The following is a 22,373-nucleotide window of genomic DNA, read 5'->3' as shown; positions in this document are numbered from 1 at the left end:
CAGCTTTACTGTTTGATTCTTGTCTATTCCAAAGCAACATGTTATGTCCATACAGTGTCTCATGGAGAGAGCATTGTGCAAATCACAAGTGAAGACAGAAGGGGCAAGGCTTACTCCTTTCCAGGCATTTTGACACCTGTTGAGGCAGCTCAGAATAGTTTGGAGTTGGTGGCGTGGGGATAGATATAGATCTCCTTTCTCCATGTTTCAGGGTTCACTCATTTTGATGATGGAGCATTGAGTAAACTCAAAATAATGGAAGGCAATTTGTCCCACTTGGAATGGAGAGGGGCTTACCGTGGTGGTTGAATGAAAGTTGCCTACCTTTTCCCACTTTTCATTTTTAAAATGGGTGGCTAAACTCCAGCCCTTCACTTGTTGTTGGACTACAACTCACATCATTCCTTACCATTGGCCATGCTGTCTGGGGGTGATGGGAATAGCAGTGACATCTGTAGAACTTCCTGACATGTTGCTGAAGCCACTGATAGGGCCTACAGCATATAAACACTAACTGAAAGGATAAAAACGTAAGAAGACTACCTACTGCCACCATGGAAACCATTGCAGGGATTGAATTACAGTGGTACCTCTGTTTACGAATGCTTCTGGTTACAAACGCTTCAGGTTACGAGCTTCGCTAACCCTTAAGTAGCTGCTCCTGGTTGCAAACTTTGCCACAGGATGTGAACAGAAATTGTGCGCCGGAGGTAGGCACGCGCAGCAGGAACCCCATTAGCGAAAGTGTGCCTCAGGATAAGAACGGTTTCAGCTTAAGAAGGGACCTCTAGAATGAATTAAGTCCATAACTAGAGTCCACTGTACAACTCATGAAGCTCCAATTCACCATAAGCGGCTCACCACACATGTTCATTATTTTGGATATGATTTCTTCAGATGTTTGAAGATTCTTCTAGGATGGAGGCCCATAGCTTTCCATCTTATATTCATTGTAGCTAATCCTCAGTTTAAATTTAGATTAAAATCTGTTGAAGTAGATGATAGATTAACAGCACCGTCCTATTCATTTAACAATGATGGCTTTCTTGATTTACTTTCAAACATGATGTTCTACAGGTAGCAGAAGCCAAAGAAAATGAAGTTAACATTAACAAAGCCAGAGAACATTACAGGCCAGCAGCTGCAAGAGCATCTCTTCTATATTTCGCCATTCACGATCTGAGCAAAATCAATCCCATCTATCAGTTTTCACTGAAGGTTCGTTCTCATCCTTATTCTGATACTAAAAAATAAACACAGTGTAGTAAACCTCATGAGATTTGCACTATTTTTTTCAGAAATGTGGAAGTGGAGCCACTAATACTCATGTTTAGGTACATTCATTTATATTTGTACCCCAATTTATGTGACCAAGCACGCTTTCTGAGTTTTACAGTACATTAAAAGCTTGCAGTAACTGTTTGATCATAAGAGTTATGGGAAGGGAAAAAGAAAGAGGCATGTACTGTACGCTGTGCAAAAATGGCTCTGCCATACCACCTTCTTAAAAACTATTGTTGATCTCCAGCTTCAAAGGGAGATATATCAGCAGGATGCTGTTTAGAAGAGGTTATCACAATGTCAATCAGAGCTGTTGACAGCAACTGTGTGTGTGTGTGTGTGTGTGTGTGTGTGTGTAGGTCTCCTGAGGCTTCCTGAGGATATTTAACAACTCCAGAGTGACATGTCCCTCTGGATCAGATAGGCAGGGCCCAAGTTTCTTGACCATTTTGGCAAGGAAGAAAGGAAAGAACGTTGAAGTGGGCCAGATCCTATTCCTACAGAAACAGGAAATGTAATGAATAATCTCTATGCACCTGATGTTTCCATGCTTATGGTGGCATCCAATGGCACCTGCTGTCTTGCACATTGTAAATCTGCTTGTAGAATATGGACCCTGGTTTCTCTGCCCCCAAAATTTGTGTGTCCCAAAAATTTGCTCCAGGGGGGCCTCCACTCCTCCAGAGCAGATTTGAGGCATTCAAGGGGAGATGGAAGGAAGGAGAAGCCCTCTTGCACAAGCAGATGTATACTTGGGCTACACTGAATCTACCCTTATTAGTTTTAAGAGTAAATACCACTGCATTCCGACAACAGCAGACCAATCCAGAGATTACATCAGCTAGTTTGAAGCAATTAGCATCTTCTTTTTTTAAGAGATGATATTATGTTGTTGACCTTGTCTTTAAAGCATTCTGAATTACCTTGCTTTTGAATTATAGAAGCCAAATCCAGGTTTCAAAGATGTTCCTGAAGAAAAGGGAATTCTGATGTGAGAAATTAAATCTGTGTTCCTTTAGGCTTTCAACACTGTCTTTCGTAAAGCAATTGAGCGAGCAGAACTATCGGATGATATCCAAGGACGCATCTCCAACCTAACAGAAGCTATTACGTATTTCACCTTTCTTTACGTAGGCCAGGGACTTTTTGAAAGGGACAAGCTAATTTTTCTGGGCCAGGCAACATTTCAGGTGAGAAAAAACCAACTTCAATTGCTTACATCAATTCAGACTAGAGATACACATGTTGGTACAACATAAGAACAGTGGAGAATTAGCATGAAAGACTTGGGGGGATATGACACAATTGGACATGCTCAGTTGTGTAGAGACTTAACTTCCAAAGTCCTGATCACCAATCCCTCAAAGTCCCTGCTTTAAATGTAGTTGAAAAGAATTTTGTTACTTCAGTCAGTTAAATTATAAGTCAAAGCTAGACGAGGCAAATATTTAAGGCTTAGAAATGATTTGTATGGGAGAGACTGTCTACCAAGTATTTCTCCTTTGGGAAGAGAAATTTTGTTCAGCAACTGATATTTAAGGTCATTATTTGTTACTCCAACTCATCATGCCCCTCAGGGTGGGGGGGGGGGATAGAAAACCTTTTCAGCATTTAAAGGAACAAATATTTGTTGGCAATTTACCAGATATAGTATTGAGCATGTCTAAGGAGTGTTTCCATAGTTTCCTATAGTCTGCTCTGCCAAAGGATTTTCGAAATATCAAAAACCTACATTTTTTCTTCTTTAGAAAGTAGGTTGTCTTATTCAGGTGTGCACATTTTTGTATACTATTCCAAAGCAGATTGCATACTTTCACTTTCCAAGCTGTAAAATGATTAGCTGCTATGGTTGAGAGGGGATGAGGAACACCAGCAGATCTCTGCCATGGCCACGCTAGGCCCCATCTATACTCCTTGGCAGGAGTGCCAACTTGGCCCTGCAACCATGGGTGCCTGGTGCCGTGGGTGCTATACAGCATGCATGGCCCTGGCACTGAAATTTGTGGGTGCCTGGTCCCTTCATGGAATTTTGTGGGTGCTCAGGCATACAGGGCCCTAGGGAGTTGGCACCTATGACTCCTGGCATTAAAAGCAGCAAACTGACCTATGAATGAATGGCTGTCTGGACTCTGTAGTGTGCCCTTCCCACCCTCACTATCCACCTCACTAGACTCTTCCCCGGGCTGCTCTCACACAAACCGTGCTCCGCACTCGCCTGAAGTGATTTTGCCTCACTGGAATGTGGTCCTTGTTGTTATTATAATGCCTCTTTCCTTCCTTTACTGTGTATTGAGAGATGTAACTGGTTGTGTGTGTCGAAACTTCATTTTGCGTATGTCGTAGAATGTAGCCTGAAGTCTATAGCCCTGCCCGCTTTGGACTGTGGCCCCCACTCAACCTCTGGCATGCAGCCCCAAGAAGGATGCCCATAATGTAAAAGGCTGGGAAAAATATATATATTCGCTGCTGCTCTAGAAGCAGGGAAACCATTTTTGAGCCCAAAGGCTTTGTTCAATCCCACATACACGCCAGTGGTTGGCAGGGCCTATGTTCAAGGACACATTCCAGCCAGGCCAAAATGCTCAAGGAAGGTTCGAACCAGGGCCAGTCAGGAGTGTGGCCTAAAGAGATGGGGGCATGGGTAGGAAGAGTCATGAGGCCCAGATAAGGAGCCCTGAGATGCTGCATTCATCCCCCCCCCCCCCGTCTAAAGTTCCACACATCCATATTTGAAAGGATACTTGCCTAAGAACCGTTCATTTGAGAAATGTGTATGGGTCCATTTCCTTCTTCTTTTTTAGTAGTGCTGATTTCACATTTTGGAGTGTCGCGAAGGGAATATATGGGTCTGACACTCCCTTCTCCTTTTCTTGTAATTTTGTTGGAAGCAGCCCAGAGTAGCTGAGTATAGATGGATGGGGTAGAAAAAATATTATTATTATTATTATCATCAGACAAAGTGCAAAAAATGTATGTCTAACCAGAGCGGTCATGAAGGCAGAAAAGCTCAATAGTTTGTGCTGCTTATGTATAAAATAGAATTATAGCAGTGCAGATCATTATAGAGTGACACCTTTCTTCATAGTGACTCTCGTGGTATTTTCCAATTTTGTTCACTTCCTAGATTTTGTTGAGAAGTAAAGAAATAGAAATCACTGAACTGAATTTCCTGCTACGATTTACAATTGAACACACCTACAAAAGTCCTGTGGACTTTTTAACTACTCAGTCATGGAGTGCCATTAGGGTAAGTTTGACGACCAACCAGCTGCCTATATGGAACCAAGCAGATGCCTGCATTTACCCGAGAAGTTTTGTGCTTAGTTGTGAGCACCTTTTACACTTTTAAATGCTTTTACTTCTCTACATTGCACAAAATATTCTGTTTTATATGGGAATGGCTTCTGTTTCTCTCCTGCTCCCCCATGAAGAAGCAGGCCTGAGGGCCTTGCCATCTGCAGCCCACTCCAGCATGCAGGATATGAGCAAGGAATTACACTCCCCCCCCCTCTACACACACACACACCTCACTTTTCTGCTTCCATCTCAGTACCGAGAAAGACCTGGAATCAGAGGATTGCATGGCTACCTGCCAGTCTGCATTGCTACTTTTCTTTAGCGGCTTCTCTACCTTTCTCAGTATTATTAATCAGTTAATTAAAATTCGTATGCCACCCTTCATCAGTAGATCTCAGGGTTATTCATAATATGAAGCACCCCACTTGCTTGCTCACTCCCAGATCTCTTCTTCACAGGCTGTCATGTGTAAGAGCATGAGAACAGCCTGTTGGATCAAGTCAGTGGCCCATCCAGTCCAGCATTCTGTTCTCACAGTGGCCAACCAGATGCTTGAGAGAAGCCTGCAAGCAGGACATGAGCACAACAACACTCTGCCCATCTGCGATTCCCAGAGACTGGTATGCAGAGACAGATGTCTCTGGCAGTGGATGTAGAACGTGCCCCTCATGGCTAGTAGCCATTGATAGTTTTGTCCTCCATGAATTTTCAGAAGAGAAGGAAGGGTGTCCACTCTGATGGTAATGGATGGAGGGCATGTTCAAACAAGGGAGAGCATATATGAGAGAGGAGGAGCTGCTCCGAGTGGGGAACGAAAAAACCTTTATGGGACAGGTTTTGGACTAAAGTAGCTCAGGTCTGCTTGTGGCCACCAAAGAAAACTTTGCTGGCTCTTTGTGTGCCCATAGATGTGCCACACTGGCAATGCCCACACTAAGGTTTAGTGGTCCATGGTGAAATTGCTAAGGTTTGGCGAAATCCTACGCACTTTGGTATATTGCAAGAGAGTGTAATATGTGTGGTGGGAGAGGGTAAACAACATCTCAATAATTGCCGCTTATTTCTCTCTTAGTGCAAACAGTTGAGGTGTCAATAAATCAGGCATGCCATTGTTCCGTTTCAGGCCATTGCCTTAATGGATGAATTTCGAGGATTAGATAGAGACATAGAAGGTTCTGCCAAGAGATGGAAAAAATGGGTAGATTCAGAATTCCCAGAAAAGGAAAAGTTCCCTCAGGAATGGAAAAGCAAAACTTCTTTTCAGAAGCTTATCATGTTACGAGCATTACGCCCAGATCGAATGACATATGCTCTGAGGTACTGCATAATGTTTGACTTTGTGAACTCCTTTTATATTTATCACATTTATTTATGTACTCCATTTATTTATGTGTACAAGTTGCATGAGCTGTCAAATCGCACTTACAGAAATAACTAAAAAAAGCATAAACACATCAGCAGATGGCTGTACAGTAGTGGCCATTCTAAATCTATGTGCACACCATGAGGTAATCCATTCATATCATTCTACCCCCTCCCAATCACTTTTCCTTTTGTGTCATACATTGTAAGCCTGTGGGCAGGGACTGTCTTATTTTGTTGTTGATGATTGATTGATTGATTGATTGATTGATTTGTAAGCTGTTCTGGGAGCCTTTTTGGCTGAAGAGCAGGATTTTAAAATTAATTAAATAAGTATCTAGCCACTTGTCTCACAGAACTGTCAATTCTACCACACCATTGCAGCCTCTTTTTCTCATTGTTTATGGTGATGTAGTGAAATACACACACTGAGTTGAACAAGGCAAGTGATACATATGAAGTGACTGCTACATGGAGAGTCTTCAATGCACTCTGGATTTTAAATGCCAATACAAAACATCACTCATTTATGTGAATTGGACCTTAGGCTTGTGGCTCCTGGTTAATTTAGAAACAACAGTTCATCACTTGGGATGTTTTCCTTTCAAGCCATACAACAGAAATTAGCTCAGCTTCTTGGGTTTTCTACACATTGGTGGAATAGAATATATTTGAAAGGATATTTGGGGAAATAGAGAATGTGAGACTTGGGACCTGGAAAAAACAGCTGAGACACTAAGGATGCATGTTTCAACCACATCTTTCCCATCAATATGTGCAGACTGTGCGCTAGACTCTTAATGCTCTGAATCAGGCTTCCCCAACCTGGTGCACTCCATATGTTTGGAACTACAAATCTCTTCAGCCCCATCCAGGCTCGCCAGTGACCAGAATGATGGGAATTGTCCAAAACATCTGTATGGCACCAGGATAAGGAAGCTTTCTCTATATGTTGACATATGTTCATTATATACATATATTTTTGTAGAAACTTTGTAGAGGAAAAGCTTGGCTCAAAGTATGTGGATGGCACAAGAATAGACTTGGCAAAATCTTATGAAGAAAGCAGTCCAGCCACTCCAATATTTTTCATTCTTTCTCCTGGAGTCGATCCTCTTAAAGATGTGGAGACACTTGGTAAGCATGTTTTGTTGAATATGTATTGTTGTGCTGGTTTTTAAAACATGGGCAGGTGAATTGGCAACATTCCAAATCTTGCAAAACACAAAATGCGAACAGAATTTGTCGTGTTCATGTGGAATGCTATGAACCGCGTTTTAATGCTGCATGGACAAACCACACTGAGCCCTAGCAAAGTGTGTTATTAGGGAGTGTTGGAAAAGAGAATGCATGTTTGATGATGGAAAGGGCCCTCATTTTGACATGCTACATTCAGAGACATTTTGGTAGGAATTCTGACATGGCTGTGGGTAACAGGAAATCTCTCCAATAGTTGTTAATGTTGCTGATTTGCAAAGTCCGCAGAGCTTTTCTTAATGCATAGTTTATGATTGGTAACAACAGGGGTTTGTGCTTTTGAGTTAGACAGAGCGGGAGTCGGTTTTTAATTAATGCATGTTAAGCTAACACAAAAAAATCCCACAAATAGTCATTATCAAGGAATAAAGCAGATTTAAATTTGGAATTGTTTTCCTCAACAAGAGTTAAGTTTTAAAGATTTCCCCCTCTCTTGCCCTTGCCCTCCATTCACTCTGGAAGGGTGGATAAAAAGTGTGAGGCTATTAACGCTGCAGCATGAAGAAATTTTTAGATTGAACATTCCTCTGCTTGGCATAATGCAGGCTCCTTTGTGCTGTTTCTTACCTTTTGAGTAGATGAGGGCCAGAGGGCAATTTTCTCCATGCTCATGTAATCTTGTGCCCCCTGTGACTAAATAATGGTCATTATACAAACTATATTCAATTGTGTAAGAAACTGTCGCTTTGTACTTAGGATTACTATTCCCCACTGACTCTGCTGAGAATACCAGGTTAATACAGCTGTGACCTGACTGTGCTCAATTTAAACTCGGGCCTCACAAGGTGAGAGGCTTTGCACATTTACCCACTGAACCAATCAGTTAAAAAACTGATGTGATAGCTACCACATGTTGCTCCCTTTTTTTATAAGGGAAATGGCTTTGCACCCCCTGTAAGAGTTTATAAAGCTCGGTAACAATACCTAGCATCTATCAAAATGTCAAAAGGTTCGTTATCTTAAAACCAAGGGAGCAGATTTCTGCAGGGTTTTCCCCCTAATACCAGCCATAAGGCTGCTGTTGAGAGCTCGCAATTTTGCTTGTTGAAATTGTGTTGAGTGACGAACTAATGTGTATTGTCCCAGTGATTGGTGAAATTAATGGGGCATTATCTTTTTTTTCCCCCCTTTCCCTCCATCCCCTTCCTCCTTTCCACTTTTGCTCGCCTCCCCGCCACCTCCATTGCTTCCACTTGCAGGCAAAAAACTTGACTTCACAATTGATTCCGGGAAATTTCATAATATCTCTTTGGGACAAGGACAAGAGGTTGTTGCAGAGGAGGTATTAAAGAAAGCTGCCAGGCATGGGCACTGGGTTATTCTGCAAGTAAGTGTGAAATGGCATGATTTGACGTTCCTTATGTGTTCTGTCGTGGGGCTTACTCTGCACATACTGAAATGTCTGCCTGTAAAATATATATATATATCAACAAGAAACAACCTTCTGAGGAATTCTGAGAAGACAACTTCACCTAACATTTCTTCTCACTGATCACAATAGCATATCAAAAGGTTTGCAGAGTGGTTTATGGGATTTGTTACTTAACTTTCTGAAGCACACAAATGATACCACCTACCTTATTACTGCTTGGTTCTTTTGGCTCTTCCAAAATGACTGCCATAGGAATGGTAGATCATCTTTCAACAAAAATATCTGTGAGGTTAGTTTTGCAAGATGGAGAATTTTCCTCTGCCCCTCAGTATCCATTATTCAATGACAAATAAACTTGCAAGAGTAAAGTTTACAAAAAATAAATAAAACAAGGGGTTGGCGAACATGTCAATTTCATTGTTCCTCTTTTCTCCAGTCTTAATTTCAGTTCTACACATTTCTACATCTGACTTCGCAAAACAGCATTTTTGTGCAAATTCCCCCTTCTATATACATTTTTTATGTGCCACTCTGTCTCATATACACATTTATGCGAAGCAGTTTCCCCCGATGTAATGCGCTTTTAACATTATTTTCATTAATGTATGCATTTATATGCACGCTTTACCATTGTATATGCATTTTTGTATGCATTGTTTGGCTCAAGAACTGCATTGCAAAGTTCAGATAACTGCAAAGTTCAAATGATGGCTGTGTTTTGGTTCACATACTGTTGTGAAAAATGTGAATTTTGTAAGTTCACCTTTAAATATGAACAGAATTGTATTTGTCCCCGTCCCCTACTAAGGGTAGGTGGCATGCATTTTCTTCCATGCAAGCATGTGTGCATTGTCCACACAATTTTGGGGAAGATGTCCAAAGAAAAATATCCAGCTACGGAGAAGCTCTGTGCCTCTATGTTCAGGTCATTGCTAGACTTTGGGACCTTGATACTTAGCAGTCAGACATTAGTACTTTTTTCATTCCAGCGTTCCTAAATCCTACTGAACATTATCTGAGCTCTGGGGAGAGTTAGCAGGCTTAAGTGCATGGGTGGTTATAGTTGACATGATTTATATATGCTAGTGCTTAGCAAATCAAGGCCTAATAGCATCTAGAGATAATGAAGTCCTTCCTAATATAACATATTAAAATAAAGTCTCTATCTTTTACTCCTCTCTGCTCTTGAAACTTAGAATTAAATCATATTTGGAGTATTGGCTGTTTTGTTCTTGTTATGCAACTGAGATAATTAAAGCTACATTTAAAATAATAAACTTGCTCTTATAATTGAAGCATTGCATGCTCTCAAACAGAACATACACCTCGTAGTCAAATGGCTGGGGACATTAGAGAACCTACTGGAGGAACACAGCAGAGAAAGTCACCCCGACTACCGTGTCTTTATAAGTGCAGAACCAGCTCCAAGTCCTGAAGAACACGTCATACCTCAAGGAATATTAGAGAACAGTATTAAAATTATTAATGAGCCCCCTACTGGTATGCTGGCAAATCTTCATGCTGCTCTCTATAATTTTGACCAGGTGAGGAGAAAATGTCCACCGGTAGTTTTGCTTTATCTCTTCCTCAGAATGAGGCATTCTGGGTGAGGGGGGAGCACTTGCACTGCCTACCACATTGGGTTGTAGGGTTTAGAAAGTTATTTATTTGGCACAATTTATATACTGCTTGGTTGTAAAAGTGTAAGAAACGCCGTTTGAAATTTTAAACAGGATTTCTGTCTGTGGCGTTGCAGGCGCTCTTGTCGGCCATCTTGTCACAAATGCCTTGTGGGCCCTGTTTGCCCTTTCTCGTGACAAGGCAGGGAGGAAGTGGCAACAAAGAAGTGACCAGTGCTGTTGCCACAAACCAGAAATAAGAAAAACTAATGAGGATTGATAGGAGGAGAATGGGGACAACAGCTGGGAGGAGGAACAGGCAGTAAGAATGGAGTGTCCATCTTGGGAGGTGCAGCCCTTTTTTGCTGGTTCTTCAAACTTACTCACTTTCAGTTTTACCTTTTGCTAAGCTGAAAATATTAATACATTCTGATTGTTGCTGTTTAGGTGTCATTAATACTAGTAAGGAAACTACAGCTGTAGTCTCTAAAGCTTGTTGGTGATGCGATAGAAGTACCGTTTTTTCATATTCCTTTGTTTTAACAGGATACGCTTGAATTGTGTACCCGAGAACAAGAGTTCAAAAGTATCTTCTTTTCCCTCTGCTACTTTCACACCTGTGTTGCTGGGAGACTGAAGTTTGGACCTCAAGGATGGAATCGAAGATACCCTTTTAACATAGGAGATCTCACCATTTGTGTCAATGTCCTCTACAACTATCTGGAAGCAAACTCTAAGGTAACAACCTGGAGACCAAGTGTCTTCTGTCCCATGATGGTGGTGATATTTTTTTGTTTTGTGTTCCTTAGTTGTAGAAGTGAACAAGGGAAGGTGAAATATATTTCTTTACTGAAATAGTTGAAATGTGTATCTGCTGTTGGGTATACAAATTGGGCAGATCAAAGGTTTTCCACAGAGGATGCTTAAATTTCGTAACATAGGTTGAACCAGTTGCACACTTGGTGAGTTTAGTGATATAAATAAATAAATAAATAAATAAGCATGCCCTTCATTATGTTAACGAAAACAGTGCTTTACATGTGCATATATGCCAAATTCATTAGGCAGGTAATGAAGCATTTTGCACAACTGTAATTACATACAGCAGTCCTGACAGTTCATAACATTGCATTAATAATCACTACAATTAATTCTGATGATGGAAGCAATTTACAGCACGTCACATATATAAATAATGGTGTATTTCCTTCATGTGTCGTTATTATGTATTAAGGAGGCTACCTTGTTGTGACTTTCTCGGGAATGTTCCCCTTGAGTTCAAGTTTAAAGCTAGATGAATGATTTACTCTGTTTTGAGATTGGTTGCCAATCGGAAGATGCAAAACTGTTCAGGTGTTACCATTCATTAAACCAATTATTCACATATATAACAAAGGTGGGTTAGTACTTTCTAAGTCTAGCAAAGACTTAGTAGGTTGGTACTTTCACTTACGCACATGCAATTCGGTTAGTAATTAAGCTATCCAGTATTCTCACTCTAGCCTGGGAATTAGTTTTGTGCAACTTGCTAACTTGCAATTGCAGTATGATTCGGAATACTGCAATTTCTAGCTTTTCCAGATTAAATAAATAAAAAAACTGGATATCTACTGTGAATCAGTTCTTTTGTGAATGTGATATTCGGTGTTTTATTCTATAGTGATGCACATGGGACTTGATGCAAAACATTGCAATTTTTCCCACCTTCCCTATGATCCAGGAGGCAAGTGGGAAAATATCCTTAATTGGTTCCTAAGCTGTTGTGATCATGAAGGTTCTCTACCACTCTGACCAAGGCAGCCAGGCCTGGTCAGGGGTCTCACTCATCCAAACTGTCTCAAATCCCCTGAACTTAGTGAGCCAGCAGCCATATTTGGGCCTGGCCTGCCCTCTGAAGGGAAGCGAAACAAAATTATCTATCCAAAACCCTTCCACAAGTCCAGCATGGGGAGAACACAAAGCATAATAGATAATTTTTTACTGTCCTCATTTACCTTTTCCCCTTTCCCTTAATATATTCTTACTTAGTAAGACATATACTCAGTAACTGACAATGAGATGTGGCATTGCTGTTCACTTGACCTCTGATTAGTCATGTAGCTGCTGCTTACTAGAAGGTAGAGGACAAGGAAGTTGATGCAGTGTACATTCACTAAGAGGCTTGTCGGATTGTCTCCATCAGTGCCTTTGCACTGTGCTGACCTCCCTGTCGCTTCACACACACACACCCTTCTCTGTCTGCTCGTAAGTAGCAGCAAGCCAACTGACTGGAGGTCAAGTGAGCAGCAGCACTTCCCCATGCCATTTACTGCTTCATATCTCTGGGTTCCCTCTAGGGTAGCCACATGTAAACAGGGCTCCTGCTCCTTTAATAATTCTATAGAAGAGGGAGTTTCAGCAGGTGTACCTTGTCATGACAAGCAACATGCGCTTAAATTCCCTCTTCTCCATAACTATTAAAGGTGCAAGAGACCTGTTCCCCCCCCTTCCATCTGGCTCCTTTAGTTACCTCCTATATTTGGAAAACTTCAGTTTGTTTGTCCATAGTCGTATTTTGCTTCCAAATCATTGGAATGAGCCCGCCAGCAAAACTGGTTTTACAAGCACAGTCCTGTCTATGCAGAAATTCACTGGGACTTATTCCCAGGTAAGTTGCTATAGGATTACTGCCATTGTTTAAGCAATATATACTAGACTAGGCTTCATTTCTCATTACAGTTGATCTTTGTCTGTTCCAAACCACTGCCCCTTAGTACTTTTCTCCTATACTGCATTGTACTTCTCATGTGCCACTTTACTGCCTTTTACTTTTTTCTAATATATGCATTTTAGGCATTTACTGTATTGCAGAGTAGGGTTACAAAACATGCTACTGGAGCCTGCTAAATATAGTGCAGCCTACTTCTAATGCATAACTTTGTGCAGCCCTAATGTGGCTGGTACAAATCTTCTCTATTAAACTTGTTTCTCTAATTACATGATCAATTTCACTTTACACTTTTCCTTCTCTGTAGTTTTGCCCTCTCGGGGCATTTGCTGCTTACTTTTACAATAGGCCATGAGACCTTGGGATGGCACTTTCTGAAAAGCTGGAGAACTTTGCTCTGTACTAAAGCAATCTACTTAATCCAGTAGTCTTCTGCTGGTCCAGAATAAACTCCAGCACCAGAGTCTTTCCAACTAAAGCATGCAGCTGTATGAGTAGGGATTATGGCGGCGGGGTGTGTGTGTGTGTTAGATTTTCTGGATTAGGTGGTAATGGTATAGTAGGATTTAGTACGCAAGATCTAGTATAAAATAGCATAGAGTGCTATGGAAAAGCTTGAAGGACAAAATAAGAAATAGGATGAGTTACCAGCTGTTCATGACCTTCAAGTTTCCAGCCATTTAAAATGATAGAGAGGATCAGCAAATACGTTTTACTGTTTAAAATAAAATTGAAGAGGCTACTATTAGCCCTTGCAAATTACTTTGCTAACCTGAGTTCATTTCAGCATGTGACATAGCAGCAATGAATAATTGTTTGTACTTGAATAATGTGTCCTTGACAAATAGAGGGAAACTTATTTGATAATGTAGGCTAACTATATCAGCCCTCCAGTACCACATGAATATATTGTTTCAAACAAAACAGACAAATCCCTGATGCATTTCAGCTTTAAAAACGTGTAGCTTGGGATAAAGGTTTTGAAGTAATTTGTTAAAGAGACTGCTATAGAAACTGGTTTTTGTTTGTTCACTGGGGAACTTTTAAAATCCAGAATTCATAGTTTTGAAATTCTGTCAGCACAGAATTTGTGTTTATTTCATTTATGCACACACACCTACCAATGGCAGCAGAATGTGTCAGTGGTCCCATTATGATTATGTGCTTGTAACCACACACACACACACACACACACACACACACACACCACTCTTGGGATAATACAATGCACTTTGTGCTGATGAAATCCATGTTTTATTATGCCAGAGCTATGCCAAGTGACTTTTCTGTGTCCTCCTTAGAAAGCTAACTGGTTCTTTAATTACATATTCCATAGGTTCCCTGGGAAGATTTGCGTTATCTCTTTGGTGAAATTATGTACGGTGGACACATCACTGATGACTGGGACCGCAGACTCTGCCGCACGTATTTAGAAGAATTTATGAGCCCTTCTCTGGTAATGTATAGACTGGGTGGGACGAGGAAAAGTTTGTAGACTAAACGTTAGGAAGAACTTCCTTATAGCATAACCAGTTCAACAGTGGAACAGACTGCCTCTGGAGGTGGTGGGCACTTCTGTTAAGAGATTTTTTTAAGCAGAGACACCTTTCAGGGATTCTGTAGCAGTAGATTTCCCACACTGGCAACTTGTCAGACCATTTGAGGTTCCTTCCAACGAAGATTCTCTTCCACTTTGCATTAGCAACATTGGCAAGCAATACATCCTGGTCTTAAAAGGCACACCACAATCTTAAGTGTGCTTAGAAGAAAATACAGATGGTTTTGATGGAATTTATTTCTAGCTAAGTGTCCTTAGGGTTGCGGCACAAAGGTGTAATCTAGGCCAGAATCATTTCTACATAACGCAATCAGTTTCACTGGAGTTTAAGAATGCCCAGATGGAATAGAAAGCAACCTATCTAAAGTTAACCATTTATCTAGAGGCAGTAGGAGATGGCAAGTAGAGCATCGAAAGATCATTTCTGCTATGCAACATAGATAGCCCTAAGGACATTCCAATTCCCCCCATTGATTCCGCAGTTGAAAGTGTGTGCAGTGGTTTGAAGTGAAGTGAGTTTGCTTGCATCTATTCACTCCGTAATGACTAGGTTTTCATGTGTCACAAAGCCACATTCAGTTTAGCACAATTGGAAGTCAATTGGAAGACCCAGGAGTGAGTTACCATGGAGATGGGAAGGATAAACACTACTGTACTTCTGACCTCCATGGAAGCTGATTTCTCTAAATGACAGTTAAGGTCAAGGGGGCATGTGGGAAGCTTATTCCGCTGGTACCTCCTCTGCATCTAGCCCATGGATAAGAATTACTATTTCTAGACCAGGCAGTCCATTAACCTTCAGAAGCCTGAACTTTCATTCAAATATGTGTCAAATATAGGTACAGAACCTGAAAGAAATGGTGGGAATTAGGTGCTCTTGGTTAACTAACCCTAGGCACAGGTCTACTTACATATTCAGAAACAAGGTAATTCATTTCGGTTCAATTGGACAATGGTCTCCTGCAAAGCACACAAAAGAAACAAAAATTCCTTCGTTGACAGACAAGGTAAATGTAAGCAATGGCCATTGGATATACCACATTTGTCTCAGTTTTATGCCTAACTGGGATCTGTATTTATTTGCATTGGTTAACAGGTTAAAGTTGCATTTAATCATTAAGGTAGTCAATAGATCATGCATTTTGTGAAGCACTTACCTGTAAATGGGACTAGGCATATATTTAACCAAATAAAACAAAGCTGATTGATGGCTAGATAGAAAGGCAGGATTGCAGCCTTAAATATTTTAACCCAAAGCCGTTGGGTAGTGGAAGTGATAGAACTGTCATATCCTAAGCTGTCCAGAGTGAGGATGGGTGCCTTCTCAGGATCCATAGGATTGCACCCTTCAGTAATAAAATAGCCCTAATTATAGCAGATACAAAATGTTTACACAAAGTGTGAATTGATGATAAGGAAAACATCCTTCTTTCAAAATATTTGAAAAATGCAGGTTCAACCCCCCCCCCAAAAAAAAAACCCAACCCAGAAATGTTGGGTTGATTTTTTTTGTATTCCCCTTTATATGCCCGCACCCTACAGTGCTGCTGCAGATTGGTAATTACTACACTCCTGTTAGGGATAAGACTGCGGAAGCGCTACATGCGCAAGGCCATGCAGACAGGTGCATTTTGATTACAGTGGGAAAATATTGGGGTTTCTCATCAGCAAGCACATAACGTGAGGATGTCTTTGAGAAACCTGACAGAGCCATGTTTCCTGAAAGCATCTACATGGCTGTGTAAAAAATGCACGTATTAACACATCAAACTTACACATTTTTTCACAGCCATAACAGGTGGAGTTGCCATACATCTATGGCAGAATAGGGTTTGTAGACTTCTAGGTTTTGCATAGGTTTGTTTTCAACAGCTTGAGCCCACTCTCCCCCTCAGCAAACTTGGGATCCTCTGTGCCAACAGAATTAGAGCCTGGTCATGGGCACCATCTAGGAGGGGCTGAGGCCCCCCCCCCCAAAAAAAAGAAGGTGCAGAGGTGTGCAGGATGCAGCTTGCCCACCAGACATTCCCGTGGCTGGGCCTACCTGCGGCTGTGGCAGACCCCGCTAGGCATGCCTGCCTTCATGCACGTACTTCTTTCAAGCCAATCTATTCAGCTCCTCCTAGTTCCTGGTTGTCACCCCCTGCATAAACATTCCATGGATATTGAGTTGTCATTGGGCTGTTTGAGTTGGTCTCCCCCCACCCCCTTAGGTTTTTTTTTCCTGGGGCAAGCTAAAAATTACCCCAAGTTTTCTGATTCCTTCCTCTTGTGCATAGGTAGTAGTTTTGCATAAGCACTGAAAAACTTGGACCAGAAATCCCTGTGGCATGGAGAAGGGGGTGGGGAAATTAGGGGTGGAATTCAGAATCATGCTAGTAATGTCATTCCATCAGAACAAGCATATATCTTCCCCTCTTGTCTGCTGCCTTCCCAAGCTGTTCTGGGGATTTTTGCAATCCCTCAGAGCCAATTGTGGGGGGAACAAGGGGAAGACAGGGGAAAGCTCCATTGTATGAGCAGGATTCATTGCGCTAACTCCCACTAGCACAACTATTGAGTTGAATCCAGCCCTGTGTTTCATTCTGTTGCAAATGGAACTCTAACGTATCATCTGTTTCTTAGTCTGCTGCTGTCATCAAAGGTGTGTCCCGTGAAATGACACTGCTTAAAGACATCTTGAGTTTTTAAAGACCAGATTGTCTGAAATATGCAAAATGAATACTCAACGTCATTTCCCCTCCCCCCATCAACTACAGCTTGAAGGCGACTTTGCATTGGCTCCAGGTTTCCTTGCTCCTCCCAATTTGGATTACTCAGGATACCACAAGTATATAGATGAAATGCTTCCACTCGAAAACCCTGTACTGTATGGTCTTCACCCGAATGCCGAGATAGATTTCTTGACAGTTCTGTCAGAAAACCTTTTCAAAACACTCTTGGAAATGCAACCCAGAAATCTACTTGCTGGAGAGGTATCAGGACAGTCAGTAGAAGAAAAGGTGAGATTATGGTGCTCTACAAAATCGTAGTTCCATAAGCTTATTTCGACCTCAATACATGGCTTACTATGAGGGAGGAAGCTTAATGAATCTTACCTTTGGGCAAAAACCTTTTGTCATTGTAGTCATAAAGAACATACAACAATCTCTGTGATTCCCCCCTTCCCTGGGTTCTATCCAGACTTAATTAAAAACGACAACAGGTTTCAACACAGGAAAATTCAGCACTGACAGTACATTGGCCATTAGTTTTTAGATCACATTTTTTTTTCCAGTTGGAGTGCTTCTCCTGTGAGAGGTGCTAGTCCTTTGTTGGTGGTGTGGCCTTGTCCCCTTCAGTGAAGGAAACACAAGCGAACAATCCATGTGTTCTGTGTTGCCCATCAACACTCAGTTGTGTGGAATGGGAGGGGAGGATAATGTGTATAGGCCTTCTGAGGCCCTGGTTATGATTCTACAGTAGTGCAGAGTAATGCATAGCTAAACAGAAAGCTACTAGGAAACACAGCTTTTAGTAAGGAAAAATACCTACTTAGCATAATTGCAATGATGGAGGAGCTTGTACATTTGCAGACTCCATTTTGGCTAATAGGGGGCCCCACTTCTTTAGTGTGGCATCTATCAATACCACACTGCAGAATTAGAGGGCATGAGTGGAGTGAATTATAAATTAAATTGAAGACAATTTAATTAGAAATTGGGACACTCAAATCCAAGTTTATCTTTTTAGCTTGTTCTCCCCCTTCTAAATGCTGAACTGGCACTTTTAGCAGTGCCACATAATGTTCATTCTGTACTTGAAATGAATCAATCTCTCAGTGCAACCGCCTCTACTCTTTGAAAAGTCCCTCATAATATCAGACCACCTTTGCTGTGCTGTTTTTGGTGCCTGCTAAAAGCTTACAAGGGACGCGGGTGGCGCTATGGGTTTAACCACAGAGCCTAGGGTTTGCCGATCAGAAAGTTGGCGGTTCGAATCCCCGCGACGGGGTGAGCTCCCGTTGTTCAGTCCCAGCTCCTGCCCACCTAGCAGTTCAAAAGCACATCAAAGTGCAAGTAGAAAGATAGGTACCATTCCGGCGGGAAGGTAAACGGCGTTTCCATGCACTGCTCTGGTTCGCCAGAAGTGGCTAAGTCATGCTGGCCACATGACCCAGAAGCTGTACGCCGGCTCCCTTGGCCAGTAAAGCGAGATGAGCGCTAACCCCAGTCGTCCATGACTGGACCTAATGGTCAGGGGTCCCTTTACCTTTATAAGCTTACTAGTTTAGGCAAGCCTACCCAGACACGTTAATGCATATATTTGTTTTAAAGCTGTTAAGATTTATTTTTTAAAAAATGATTTCTATTTGATTTCTATGTTGGTTTATATAAACCACTTTAAATGTTTTTGTTATATATAAATTTAGCAAATAGCCTTTAGCTTCTGCCTCCACCCATCCAGCATCAACAACCTGTTCTACAGAGTTGTTTATATCTGGTGTTGTCTGCCAATGTAGCGAAGATTCAGGGGTGGCTGGGTCCAGGATATTAAACGAAAACACCAAATGGCTTGCAGGAGGGACTTTGAAGAGAACGTGCATGTGGCCAAGCAACTCCTGGTGATTTTGCTTTGTATTTATGTTTCAAGGTGAAGAATGTCCTGGATGAAATTCTGGAGAAGTTGCCAGAGGAGTTTAACATGGCTGAAATAATGCAAAAGTCTACTATTCGGAGCCCTTACATTCTTGTTTGTTTTCAAGAATGTGAGAGGATGAACATCCTCATTCAAGAGATCCGGAAGTCGCTTAAACAACTAGACCTCGGTCTCAAAGTAAGAAAAATATATTTATTATGAAAGTGTATTTAAAAGAACTTGGGATTTAATTTTTCTCCCTCCAAATGTCTAGGGTGAGCTGACGTTTTCTGTTACCATGGAAGCTGTGCAGTCATCACTGTTTTATGACCTGGTGCCAGATGCATGGACCAAACTGGCTTATCCATCCACTTACAGCCTTGCCCAATGGTATGTTCAATCATAGTCATTCACTTTAACTGCCTTACACTTGACAAGGATTCCAAATCTATTAAACACTGAGCATGTTTGACCAATAACTGCATAGCAGTTTCATTTTGATGTTAATCATGAATGTTTCAGGATTTAAGGGGGGGGCTCTTTTTCCAGGATACATCTAAAGGCAGGGGAAGTGGGTACCTCAAATTATTATTGAAAGCCCACATTCTTACATCTCAGGTAAAGATAAAAAAGGAGGGCACCGTTGCCAAATTTTATTAGTTTCATGTCTGCCAAGAAAGCACGATCCCTTAAGAGAAGTAATAATAAACCACCAACAAAAGGCTATATAGGCTAGCAAATCACAATACAAATCTATTTTTTAAATTATCACTTCCCATGACACGTTGATCCATTTGCTGCTTTTCATTCAGGTTTAACGACCTTCTCATGCGATGCCGAGAACTTGATATCTGGACACAAGATCTAGTACTTCCTGCAGTGGTGTGGCTTTCTGGCTTTTTTAACCCTCAGTCTTTTTTGACTGGTATGTACTATTGATTTATAAAGGTCAAGTAAATTAGATTGCACAGTAGGGCTACAATTTTTATATAATGGCTTACTGAGGGCTACCTTTGTGGAATTTCCAATGTAACTAGCTCTTAAGAAATATGAATATGAAGTGCTAGTGTATTACAGATGGAACAAATGAGAGCACTTCATTATAAAACTTTCTCATCAGGGCTAAAATGCTGTAAGTCAAGGCACTGACAACTGAGTGACATACTGAATCAGCAGTGCTTTAAGTAATACTTGAGATAGCGTGATCTAGAAGTATCAAAAGCTGTAACGTGGCTGAATATAATAAGCAGGTACTTGGATGAGAGCCAGGATGGAAGCACAATTTAAGATATTATCTTAAAAATGCACTAAAATTATATTAAATTAGGTTCTATTAATTACGATACTATTTCCACAATCGAGAAGAGTTTAGCAGTTCACTGCTGTAGAAAGTATGTAACTAGACTGCAAAATGACTGTGTATCTAGGATCATTTTATTTCAGTGGGAATGCACTGCTTCTGCAAAATCTGTGACAAAAAAAAAACCAATAGGCCCAAATTTTTAAGAAAATGTAGATTTATTATTGCAGCAGAGTTAGGTTAATTATATGTTCTTTGCTATGTTTAAGATTACCCCACACCACCCACAGTCATAGTTTTTAGCCATAAAATGATACATGCATCTATCTCTTTTTTTCTTGAAAGCCATTATGCAAAGCATGGCACGGAAGAACAACTGGTCTCTGGATAAGATGTGTCTGACTACAGATGTTACCAAAAAAAGTAGAGAGGATTATGGTCATCCACCAAGGGAAGGGGCATATATATTTGGCCTTTTTATGGAAGGTAAGTTTACTAGAGTTTGTAAACATTACTGACTCAAAAATGAAATGTGTCAGACGCAGAGAAGAAAGGTATACAAAAAGTACCATTGTTGCAATACAGAAGCTGTAGATGGAGGTCTAAACACTTGACTTTTTCGTTCAAGGGTGCTGTGCAGCCCAAATGGTACAAAAGAGAGTGAGAAATCAAGTTTTCTGCTGTTCCAATTTTGAAAGCTTATATGAAATGAGGTGCTAGCAATCTTCTCTGAAAAAGCCACACTCAATAGCTTGACCCACTGTCTCAACAGAATACCAGGTGTCTTATACCAGAGGTAGCCACTATTAATGACCCAGAATGGTCATGAATGATAGAAACTGTAGTCCACTAACATCTGGAGGCACCACGCTGGCTACCCTTGCAGAACAAAATTACATACTACTGTTTTATTCTTAAATTCACTACTATTATGCAGCATTTTATATTAGCTGAGAAACTTTCCACGCCATTCTATAGGTCCTTACTTGAAGGTATAAACACTCCCAATATTCTCTACAGTACTCCAAAATCTGCGAGTCAGCACATGCCTAGCATTATGCTATGGCTGTGTTTACTATACTTGTGATATAACCCCCAAAGATAAAATCAATGGTATTCTCTTAAACTACTCTTTTTTAAATTTAAGTAAAAAACTGTGTTTCTCTGGTTACAGGAGCTAGATGGGACATTCAAGCTGGAGTCATAGCTGAAGCCCGACTAAAGAATTTGACTCCAGCGATGCCAGTCATCTTTGTAAGAGCCATCCCAGCAGACAGGCAAGAAACGAAAAACATTTATAAATGCCCAGTTTATAAAACTAAAATTAGAGGGCCTACATATGTCTGGACTTTTAACCTCAAAAGCAAAGAAAAGCCAGCTAAGTGGGTGCTTGCTGGAGTAGCCTTGCTTCTGGCAGTTTAGCAGGTACAAAATTCTAGCCCAGCCTTTGCTACGGTGCAAGCCCAAGCAGGAGAGCTCTGTTCACGTTGAATTATCATGTATATTGCTCTGTTATTGCTTGGCGTTACCACACGCAGCCCTAGGGATAGTGACACACTGCTTGATGTCAAAGCTCTCCAATATGCAGAACATCTGAAAAGCAGGTGAGTAATTTTACGGTGTGTGCAACTTACACCTGAAACGTTGTTTATAGGTAGAGGTACCAAAAAAATTCTTTAAAGGATGTGTATTTCAAGAAATGTGCTGTCCTGATCATTTTAACATCAATATAAAAATATATTAAAATAAACCTTAGGTTAAATACTCCAGTGTATAAAGTAGTCATCTTATTGCCACAATCAGTTTGCTGCAACAGCCAATGTACTGCTTGACTGCACCACATTCAATCTCCTTTTGCAGTTCTCACAACCTGCATGCACGTGACTCTGTAGAAGGATATTCATATCCTGGCCAGGGTGTGTTAGGTGGAACCTAACTTGGAACGGTGGCCCCCAGGAGTTCAAAAGCTTTTGAAGTAACACCTACTTATATGGGAATTAATG

General features: G+C 41.0%; 1 protein-coding gene across 1 annotated transcript in view; it reads left to right on the top strand.

Moving 5' to 3' along the window:
- The window catches only part of DNAH11 (dynein axonemal heavy chain 11), a 139,684-nt gene extending 117,550 nt beyond the window's left edge, over positions 1-22,134 (top strand). The window contains exons 68-82 of the mRNA XM_033166182.1: positions 1,078-1,218; positions 2,301-2,471; positions 4,406-4,528; positions 5,702-5,895; positions 6,929-7,077; positions 8,397-8,524; positions 9,886-10,113; positions 10,735-10,926; positions 14,232-14,351; positions 17,213-17,455; positions 19,086-19,268; positions 19,345-19,460; positions 19,883-19,995; positions 20,716-20,856; positions 21,545-22,134. Of these exons, the coding sequence (XP_033022073.1) occupies positions 1,078-1,218; positions 2,301-2,471; positions 4,406-4,528; positions 5,702-5,895; positions 6,929-7,077; positions 8,397-8,524; positions 9,886-10,113; positions 10,735-10,926; positions 14,232-14,351; positions 17,213-17,455; positions 19,086-19,268; positions 19,345-19,460; positions 19,883-19,995; positions 20,716-20,856; positions 21,545-21,792 (2,490 nt within the window). The 3' untranslated portion in view covers positions 21,793-22,134. The remainder of the gene's footprint in view (positions 1-1,077; positions 1,219-2,300; positions 2,472-4,405; positions 4,529-5,701; positions 5,896-6,928; positions 7,078-8,396; positions 8,525-9,885; positions 10,114-10,734; positions 10,927-14,231; positions 14,352-17,212; positions 17,456-19,085; positions 19,269-19,344; positions 19,461-19,882; positions 19,996-20,715; positions 20,857-21,544) is intronic.
- The last annotated feature ends 239 nt before the right edge of the window (positions 22,135-22,373 follow it).

Source organism: Lacerta agilis, chromosome 12, assembly GCF_009819535.1.
Source record: "Lacerta agilis isolate rLacAgi1 chromosome 12, rLacAgi1.pri, whole genome shotgun sequence".
In the NCBI taxonomy this organism is placed as follows: domain Eukaryota; kingdom Metazoa; phylum Chordata; class Lepidosauria; order Squamata; family Lacertidae; genus Lacerta; species Lacerta agilis.
The sequence above is the reverse complement of the archived record's forward strand: the minus strand, read 5'-3'. Positions and strand labels throughout refer to the sequence as shown.